Source organism: Triticum urartu, chromosome 4A (genome assembly GCF_056163025.1).
Source record: "Triticum urartu cultivar PI428250 chromosome 4A, HENAU_Tu73, whole genome shotgun sequence".
Classification (NCBI taxonomy): domain Eukaryota; kingdom Viridiplantae; phylum Streptophyta; class Magnoliopsida; order Poales; family Poaceae; genus Triticum; species Triticum urartu.
Genome location: NC_141876.1, coordinates 580,407,904 through 580,418,394, shown reverse-complemented (window position 1 = coordinate 580,418,394; position 10,491 = coordinate 580,407,904). Strand labels below are relative to the sequence as shown.

Sequence of the window (10,491 nt, the reverse complement as noted above, 5' to 3'; positions counted from 1 at the left end):
ACACTAGACAGTTGTCATGTATGGTCTGGTTTACTACAGTTGCCATGATTTGAAAACCTTTGGAGTTGCCACCTACTAACACTAAGCAGTTGCCGTGTAGCGCTACAAAAAAACATGGCAAAACAACATGTTCGGGTAAAAAGGAGAGAGTTGCCATCTGCTTACAAGCACACTAGGGCAGTTGCCGTGTACCCTGTAAAATACATGGCAACTGAGATGTTTAGGTAAGAAAAAAGTGAGAGTTGCCACCTGCTTATAAAACACACTAGGGCAGTTGCCATGTGCACTGCAAAACACATGGCAAATGGCAACTTGGGTGTGGAAGATGAGACGGGCGTGTGAGCGAGATGACAAATGACCAGACACCAACCCTTGTGCGTGTGTGAAAAGTGACGTGTGGGCGAACTGTTGAACGCGCACACACCAGTCCTTCCCGTATGATGAAACGGCTGTGTGGGCGATCGGATAAATGCCCACACACTAGCCCAGTCCTACGTGGTCCTAGAAATATGCCAAGATTCGTGCGCTCACACACGGACGCGGATCCACGCGTGTGGGCGAGATGCAAACGCCCAAACGTGTGGACGTTAGACTTTTCGTAAATCAACACCATTAGATTCATTCATTATTGAATGTACTTTCAAATCATATAAATTTGTTATGGTAAATATTCATATTTTGTTCATAAACTTGATCAAACTTTACAAAGTTTGACTTTAGTTTAATTTAATATACAGAATAAATAAAAACAAATAGAGTAGGACCGAACACATGAGCTCAATTGTCCTGATGACGCCCTCCCTTGTAAGTTGTAACAAAAATCTACCACGGAGATGCATGGAACACCCAGAAGAGCAACGATTCGATCGGTGTGCATGAGACGACGAGGCTCGCGCTTAAATTGTTGTTTATTTTTACTTAAGATTGTAATATTTGGCACACGTGTGCCATATAAACAAAACTGCCACACCTTTACTTTTTTATTTTAAAGTATCACATGATCCTTCGTTTTTTGACCTCGCCTCCTTCCAAATGACGCCGGAGGCTCGCCCGAGAAACATGTTTCTCCTGCACATTTCGCGCGCCCATCCCCGAGAAAACTGTCACTTCTTCACGTCTACCACATGATTTCTCCTCAGGACAAAGTTACCTTGATACTCGTATGCAAGTTATCAGGCCTGTGTTGCGTAACTTACCATACTATTTACATAGAACGTATCAGGTACTATGCTTCAACAACTACACCCCTTCAAAGTCATCAATGTATTTTATACACAAGTTAGAAGGTTTTCGATGTGTAAAATACCGTGTTACTTACACATAAGTTATCAGGGTATATGTACATCAACCTCCCCTGGTCAAAGTTACCATGGGGGATTGTACATGAGTTATCGGGTCTACAGTTCGTATATTATCATGATACTTGCACCTAAAAATCTGGGTGTGTTTCGGTAGCATTTTCCATAGGTCAAAAATTACCACGATGTTTTTGCGTAACTTATCACGCCTATAGCACGTGTGCCCCTCATGACACTAAACATTATGTCACTTTCTCGTGGCACGCCATGTGTTGTGTTCATCCAGGAGGCCCACGCGTGAGGCGAGTGTATGTCTTTAACAACTTATTTTCCTTTGGTAAAAAAAGTTATCATCATGTTTATATTGCAAGTTATCGGTTATGCGGTGCTTATATTATCATGTTATTTACACGAAAATTATTAGGGATGTTTTGAACAACTTTTTCCTGGGAGAAAAAGTTATCATGGTGATTCTAGGTAACTTATCAAGCCCGTAGTGCTTAAAATATCATGTTATTTACATAAAATTTATCAGGGGTATGTTTCAGCAAATTCTGCCCCACGGGTCAGAAACTTATCATGGTGTTTAGTTATCACAGTGCATATATTTTCATGCTATTTACACATAAAAATGCCAGGGGAGGGAGGTATACTACCGTGCTATTTACACAGAAGATATCGGAGTATCTTTTCAAAAAAAAAAATCCCTACGGTCAAAGTTACAATGGTGTTTCTACCTCAGTTATCACATGTGCGCTGTGTATATTACCATCTATTTACACATAAATTATCGGGTATCTTTTCACATTTATCTCCCCCAATGGTTAAAATTACCACGATGTTTGTATCTAAATTATCAGGTCTATAGCGTGAATGTTATCGTGCCATTTACATAAATTACCGGGGGGCGGGTTCAACAAATTTATTCCCAATGATCAAAGTTACCACGATGCTTGAAACAAAAAAAATCCAGTGCTAACATATTAAAGGCAAAAACATGTCAAAAATAGTATTTCCCTTAGCTTGTTCAACAATCAGTGTCATAGGTAAGATGGTTAGTTCCCTTTGTTGATTACCTGCAGACTAGAGATTAAATCCTAGTCCAAGCATTATTTTTGCCCGAAAATTAGGAAGTCGCATGAGGCCATAATTGACGATTACGAAAATTAGGAAGTCACGAGCGGGTGTGCCCGCGGGAAAGGAACGAGATCGGGAGGCGTGCAAGAAAGGAAAGAAATCGAAGGAGGTCGGGGAGGACGTGCGGAAAAGGAAGGAGATCGGAAGACGTGTGGCAGTTTTGCAATCTGGCACACGGTTACCATATACATATTTCGTTTTACTTATTACACGTGCCAATTTCAGGCTTCGGGCATGCAGGACGTCAGTCAGTCGGAGCTGCCACTCCGGCCGTGGTTTGGTTTGGTTACAAAGCCATCCATCGGGAACCTTCAAATCCAGCCTAAGAACTCGCCCGAGAACTGACCAGCAGCTCTAGGACTGACACGCACGCGTTCAAACCTTGTGGACGGGCACCGCTCGTCCGTCCTGCCGACCCTGACATAATGACTTCCGTTGACCATCCTCGTTAGAGTTAATTAACTGCGCAACGGGACGCAACCACGTACGAACCCAGTGCTTATGTTTTCTTAAGAAAGCAGAAGGTCATACGAAGCCAGAGCTTGGCTTGTCCACACACCAATGGCGTTTCCTCCTCCCATTCTACTAGTAGTAGAATCTAAATCTATGTTCCATTTATGTTGGGATTGACACGCACGGTCTGCTGGACAGTTTCAGCATGCGTTCACGCGCTAGCTTCAGTCTTTAAACATGCACAGAGGCGAAACAGTAAATAAGTGCAAAAAATGTCTAAAGCCTGCCTGGCCGGCCCATCCAACGGTCACAAGAGGAGAAAAGGCACACCAAATGGCTCACCGGTCCCGCCTTAATCCCAGTAGTACATCGCAACATGCAATAGTTTTTGGAATGGAAATCTGCACTGACACATGCCATGGGCCGATGGCCATGCTCTGGTAGTACTCAAATTAGATCAGTGCCAAAGTGAAAGTGTCTGATACTAAGAAATTGTGGTAGAGACTAGAAGGAAGCTACAAATGGCAGTGTCATTTTCCAATCAAGCACAAAGTGTATGATATTGTCGAAGAAAAGTAAAGTAAATTAGCCCGCCAAGCGCAGGCAAAACGTCCAAGGTTAGCATAAAACGGGCCACCCGCCCGCTCCCACTCCAACCATCTCCCTTCTCCTCTCCGCTCCCTTCCCCCCGAAGCTGCCTGCGGCCAGCGCCGGCAGCCCCTCATCCTCCAGCCGCCGCCGCTCCCTCCCTATAAGTACTCCGTCTCGCCGTACCCCTCCTCAGATCTCCACGCAACCCGCCGCTACCGCTACTCGTCCTCCTCACGCACGCGCTTAATCACCTTCTTCTACCACCTTCTTGCCTCCACCACCAAGAGACCCAGAGCCCGAGCAGAGCCAGCCAGCCAGGAGCCAATAACCTGCCTCTCCGCGCCCATGTCTGTGCAAGCGGCCTCGCCGGCGTCGGCGGGGGAGAAGACCATGGCCACGACGGCGTGGCCGTACCTGGAGTACATGGCGCAGTGGGAGCGGCAGGTGGAGCGACGGCAGCTGTTCCTACGAAGCTACCACTTCTCCCGCGACGCCGAGGTCTCGCCGCGCGCGCGCACGCGCCGCGTCGTCTGGGCCGGGGCGCGGCGCCTGCGCCGCGCCGCCGCCAAGGGGCTCCGTCGCCTCCGGGCGCGCATCCGCCTCTGCTTCGGCTGGGCCGCGCCCGCGCTCCGCCGCCGCTCCTCCCCGCGCCGTGCCGGCGTCCACGGGTTCCGGTACGGCCGCATCCCCCGCGGAAAGGCGCCGGCGGCCGCCGCCAACTCCGCGTCCGTCTGCTTCTGGTAGCCATAGAAGGCCAACGCGTCAGCGCACTTGCTGGCTTCCAAGTTAAGCTCTTGATTGCTTAGGTGAAACAATTAGCCGGTGAATGGTAGCGAGCGGCGGCTTCTGCTCCGGCTCCATGGAGTGTTCGTCGTCGCCTGCTGTGCTCGCTGTTTGACTAGACTAGAGAGAGATGGAGGATGATTAAGTAAACAGGGCAGCTGTTGCTCAAGTGGGATTGGTTGTGTGTGGATGTTTTTTCCTTCTTTTTGGTGTCTAATTACTCTGAATGAGTTAACTGTGTATCTATCTGAAGCCTTCTCTGTTCTTGCTGTGGTGTTTGGCTTGCGTCTCTGCTCATTTCTTACCTCCGTATGTGATTGATTGCTTTGATAAATGTAAACAGAACATAGCAGAAAACAGAAATACAGACATACAGTGCTGTCATGCGTGCAAATTTGCAATTCAGGGAACCCAATCACAGTTTTTGTCTGTCAGTCAAGACACAGATGGCACATTTTTCATCAAGAAAAACAGAGTGTAACAATAATATTTGTCTCTTTCTGTGTGTGTGTGTTGATCATGCAAACAAGATGAGGTGGAGAAAGACGTGTGGTGTCCCGTTGCGAGGCGGTCCGGGCAGGGACCCAGTCCAAAAGACCAAAAGAAAGAAGGGAAGATTCTCCAAAGTCTCGGGTCAGTTTTGAAGTGGGTGAGAATGTGTGGCGAGGCGAGCCACACCGTGAACCAGCCCGGCTTTATTTCAAGTGCATGTCGCGGTCAAAAGGCACGCACGGCAGGAGCAAGAGGAGGATGCCAAATTGCCAATGCAGTGGCAGCCTCTGTCTCTCTTTTCTCTTTGCCTGTGTCCCTTTCCAGTCCATGACGACGACGGGTGATGCCCTCTGACTTTCTCCCACGGCCGCCCAAGCTGAATTTTTGACGATTTTCGGTGCGAGCCAATGCATCCCAAGGCCGGCCAAGCTGAATTTTGGCAATTTCCTCACGTCTTGGTGGTCGTCGTGAAGTTTTTATTACAGTTACACACATGGATGCCATTATTTACTGCTGCGTGTGCAGCGCGGGTGCGTGCCATCGACCGCCATGATGGGTTCCTCCGGTACAGTACGATGCACGAAGAGCGCATGTCCGCTGCATGCCGATGCCGTCGTCGCGCCCAAACGGATTTATGACCGTCATACCGTGCGTGGTAGTACTGCCGGTGTACCGGCCGGAAAATAATTCGACTAACTGACCCAAGATACTCCAAATTCAATATAGGGGTACAGTATACTAACTGACAGGTACTACAAATACAACATTCAAATTGCTCTGGGTATTTCTTATCCGTGAAGCCATTTAATTAGCGAATCAACCTGTGATTGAGTTGGTTAGGTGGACAGTGGTATCCCAACCCACCATGGTTTAAATTCTGATGCTCGCATTATTCTTGAATTTATTTCAGGATTTCCGGCGATGCGCTTTCAATGAAAGGAGACATTCCCGTCAACAACGAGGCGTCTACGATGATTTCGTAAATCTCAAGTACACTAGTACACTACCGATGAGTGCAGAGCACTTGAGCACTCCACGTTGCGATGCGACCCCAGGGTCGTCGGGTTCGGTCACTGTCACGGCGCACGCGCATGATTGCCCTATCCCACACGCCAAGATTAATAACTAGTAACAATCCCAGTCGATCGCCGGCGTAATCACGTCGGCCGGGCCTGCAACCGTATATTAAAGCCGTGCGTGCGCACCGTAGTCCCCATCCGTCGACTGCGTCCATTATCCGATGCCCCGCTCGTGATATTTCTGTGCGTGATCCGCTTAATCAGATATGCATGATTGCTCCTCTGGTGCCATGCCATGCATGCATGCACAGCCGAAAAATTATCAAGACATGATGGAGCGGTTGGCTCAGTAGCCTCGGACGTTTCTTCCGGTTTTTTTTCTGTTGCTTGACGTGAGGGCATGTACAATGGTGCTATCTTAGGAGTGCCACGTAGGATAAATGATGAAGTGGAGGAGAGAGAACTCGTAAAAAAAGGTTTGTCTTCTTTTATTTAAGATAAAACAAGAGATGATCTCTTAGCACAATTTGTCTCACCATGTTTTAAGGAATTGCTAGTTATTGAAGATAAGGCTAAAATATAACCCATTGTAGACATACTTTTTTGTCATCTCTAAATTACATGCAAGACTTAAGATAAGACTATCTTATCAACCATTGTACATGCCCTGATGGCTCTCGTCTTGTGACTTGTGTGTATGCCAGTGTGTGAGAAGGAAATGATTTTTTTTTCGGGGTAAAAGGATTGTATTACTCACGAGCACACGAATTCATCCCTACACAGACTAGGGACATTAGCAGGTCCAGAGCGGAGCCAGACCACAGTACGGTTCTCCGTTCGACCGAAGTTTGCTAACATATGACTAACATTATTTTGCTCTTTAGAGATGTGAGTAACACAACACTCCCTTGTACCCATAAGACTCTTTACTTTTGAGACCACCATCGCATGCTGGGAACGATCCGGTCCTTTTGCCTTGATCATCTGCACGGCCTGCATACTGTCACCAGGGCCGGTCCTAACTTTTCCGAGGCCCGGGGCGAGCTTCAAAAGTGGGCCCCATAAAGAAAGACATAGTCAATAATTTCATTCATACTGATATATATCATCACAAAAGTTTATCAGACTTCAAACATCTAACTAAACAACAGTACCAAGAATTCATTGGCAAATATGATCTCATAATACACCTGGGACATGGTAAATTTTAGCAAACAACCAACAGAGCTTTTTAGGTTATACGTATACTGCAGGAAAGGAGGGGGGACAGCTGAATCGTTGGAGGAGAAAAGTAGAAATTGAACTAGCCAATTCCAAACATCTTCAACCTCGCTCCATCCTCAATTTCGTGTTTGAGAAACCTGTATAGAAAGAGAAGACCAACTAGTGAACTAAAATTACATAATTGAGTACAAAAATCAAATGGAAAACAGACTGAAAAGTTACTAGAACTTTTTGAGGCCGTGTCCATCCTAGTTACAAAGCAAACATAATTGATGTGGTTCGCCTGGCCTACCCCCTGCGGCTGCTCATAGGATGGGACGTACTTATAGGTGTGCTGCAGAAAAATAATGAGAAATTCATAAGGTACGAGTAGTAGTGATGAAAAATTTAAGGGTGATCAACGGAACCGGTCATAATCATTGCTAGGTGCTTCGGAAGTGGAGCGGAACGGAGAACGAGAAGACAGACGCGGGGAGAAGAAACAGCGGCTGTGGCGTTAGCCCCTTGGTTAGATCGATGAAAGAACTCTACTTGAAGAAATGATTGGCTGAACAATAAAACGATGGGATGTATAGCATACGTACCACACAGGTTGGGGCCCCTCATCAGGTGGGGCCCTAGGGCGTCGCACTTCTTGCCCTTACCCAGGGCCGGCCCTGACTGTCACACTCCAAAATAATCGGCAACTCCGTCCACTGCACTGATCAGCCTAGGGTGTAGTGTACGTGGTCATGGTGTATGAGTACAACTTACTGGGGCGTGCTTTAGTTTGGAAGGGCCGCTCAGCTACCTCGTTGTCATCGCACTCTGTTCTGCGGAACCAAACAGACAATTTTTTTGAACCAAAGGGTCGTAAAGCTGGCATGATTACTCCTTTGAGGCACGGAAGAGAAAGCAGCGTGTCAGTTTGAAATTATCGGCCTCAGAGAGACACACATCTCACTTTGAGGTGAGCCAGCTGCTTTATTTGAATTATTACAAGTTGTAAAATGCTGGCATCGGCTAGAGCCTAGAGGTAGTCGTATATGTCTGGGCAGGAACGTGTGGGGAAATGGGCTCGCTGCACGGGACTGCACTATTTCTCGTGTCTTTCTGGGCTTCCACAAATCACTCCAAGCAAGTCCTTTGACCCCGGCCGGTTGGCGAGATAAGGCCAACTCCAACGCACAGATCCATTATTCCACCCTCACTTTTTGGTCCGCGCGAACAAAAAAGACGAATGAGTGTTTGTTTTTTTGTCCGCCCGTGACCCACTTTCACTGAGTTTGCGTCAGTGCGGACGCCCGCGACACCCTTCGTAACGGGTCTCGTCTCTCCCTCACACGATAGATCTGGAAGGAGCGGACCTGAGGAGGAAGGGAAATGGTTGGTTGATAGAGGAGAAAAGTTTGCCAACGAGGTCAACTACTGTTTAGCATCACAACAATCCACGTTGCCTCCACGCAACACACTCTGCTCGCTTAAGTACTCGACGAGTGGAACACGTTGGTGCCACGGCTTTAGTCTTCTGGTAGTCCTTATCACCGTCAAGTGGCCCTGTTTGGTCCTAGGTCCCCTTGGTTATTGGCCTTGCCGTAGTAGTGCTAACATCCCCCTTCTAGGTTGGTTTTCCCCAACAGCCAGTGTTGATGGAAAGTGTTGGAGGTAGCTCCTTCTCCACCTAAACCTCAATGACAATCGCCCTCTTGAGATGTGAGACGTGGATCACCGAATGGATCTTACTGCCTTGGGGGAGTTGGAGCTTGTACACCACTTTGCCGACACGCGCGATGATCCGAATATCCGCTGGGCCGCTGAAGATTGGATAAACGGTTGCAGTTGTGGGAGAACTGTGTCGCCCACCTCGAATTCTCGACCCGTGTGTTGCTTGTCTGCCTGTTTTTCATTCGATCTTGAGTTTGCTTGAGTTGTTGTTATAGGAGTTCCCGTATAACTTCTCGTTCCTGGAAGCAAGCAGCCAGGTCCGGTATGGTGCTCTTATAAGGTGTCCGGCCCAAGGCAGAGTGAAAGTTGGTATGATATCACGACCACTTGTACCCGTCTTTTGGGCAGGCACGCACCGAGCAATGTAGATATGTCTCTAGACACTGGTTGACACACTCCGTTTGTACGCCAGTTTGCGGATGACAGGACAAGCTCATTCCGAGTTGAATTTGCGCAAGCTTGAACATCTCATGAACTTTTTTTTTCTGAATTCTCAAACTTTTTTGTATTCTCAAACATTTTTTGAATGCGCAAACATTTTTTTGAATTCATGATTTTTTTGAATGTCATGAAATTTCTGCGAACATTGTTCGAATACAGGCGAAACCTTTTTTGAATTCATTACCTTTTGTTTTTATTTTCGCTATCTTTTTAACTATAAAATAAATTGACTGAAAAAAGAAATGAGAAAAACGAAACAAAACAAGGTGAACCATCTGGCTGGGCAGGCCCATCGTGCACGAGGCAGACGCGGGCGACGCACAGCTTTGCCTAGAAAAAAAAAGTAGCGATACACAGCAGCACCCACGCCGCGACTGCATCATGTACACCAACCCAACCAGTGCAACCTTATGGACAGCTAAATGAACATCTATAGGTTCTTAGGAGAGTGCAGAAAAACACTTTTGATCCAACACAGGTTTTTAGGAGATTATTACGAAAATACTCCAGCATGTCACTAGCACCACAGGTTCTAATTTACCGTTTTCCCCAACACTTGTCCACTTTAACAACAACAAGTCACTGCAGACCAAGCATACAGAGTCAAGATGGCAAACAAAAAGGATAACAGTGACCCATACACTGACACGACAGTCCACAAAAGATAAAACTATCACCGCTGGTGAATTCGAGCTTCCTTCAGTGATGAGCTCGAGTGGATCAACCTAATCCGACCCTCTACACCATAATGTGAGCGTTGCTAACATATAATGGAGAGTCCTCGCCCGTCTCTAGAATTGACTGTCTGCCTGCACAGGATGAATTCAATGATTAAGAAAAACAATGGCATGGTTCACATAATTGGAGACAGAGATGAGTTGCACGCTCAGAGACCACAACAGTTTTCGCATGCCTAAATTGAAATTTCAATCAGAACCCTGGTATCGCACAAGATTATTCATAAAGATATGCGATTGAATGAATGGTTCTCAAGCTTTTCATTGACAATTTAACATTGGACATTATGTGCTTCCATACTACAAAAGATAATCGGGGAACCCTCTTCTTTCTTAATGAATTCGAGATCCTTCGGGGCCGACTTAAAAAAAACAATACCATAGACAACTCAATTTTCAGGATGCTGGGGAAAATTAAAGCAAGAGCATTACTTTCTAAACTAAATATGTTCTACACCGAATTGAATACAGTACATCCAGCTCAAACCCCTTCGTAGGTGATATAACACGCTATCCTTTTTAAAGTTATTAGAGAATCGAATCAAATTAAAAATATATCAAAAGTTCTCACTGCTACACAAGGCTAGTTTTTTTCCCTTTTATTTTCATAAT

The 10,491-nt window shown here is 46.5% G+C and overlaps 1 protein-coding gene across 1 annotated transcript; it reads left to right on the top strand.

Moving 5' to 3' along the window:
- The first annotated feature begins 3,510 nt into the window (after window positions 1-3,510).
- Window positions 3,511-4,514, top strand: LOC125554314 (uncharacterized). The gene has a single exon (XM_048717893.2). The coding sequence runs from the start codon at window positions 3,825-3,827 to the stop codon at window positions 4,221-4,223; it is 399 nt and encodes a 132-aa protein (XP_048573850.1). The 5' UTR covers window positions 3,511-3,824; the 3' UTR covers window positions 4,224-4,514.
- Window positions 4,515-10,491: the final 5,977 nt, after the last annotated feature.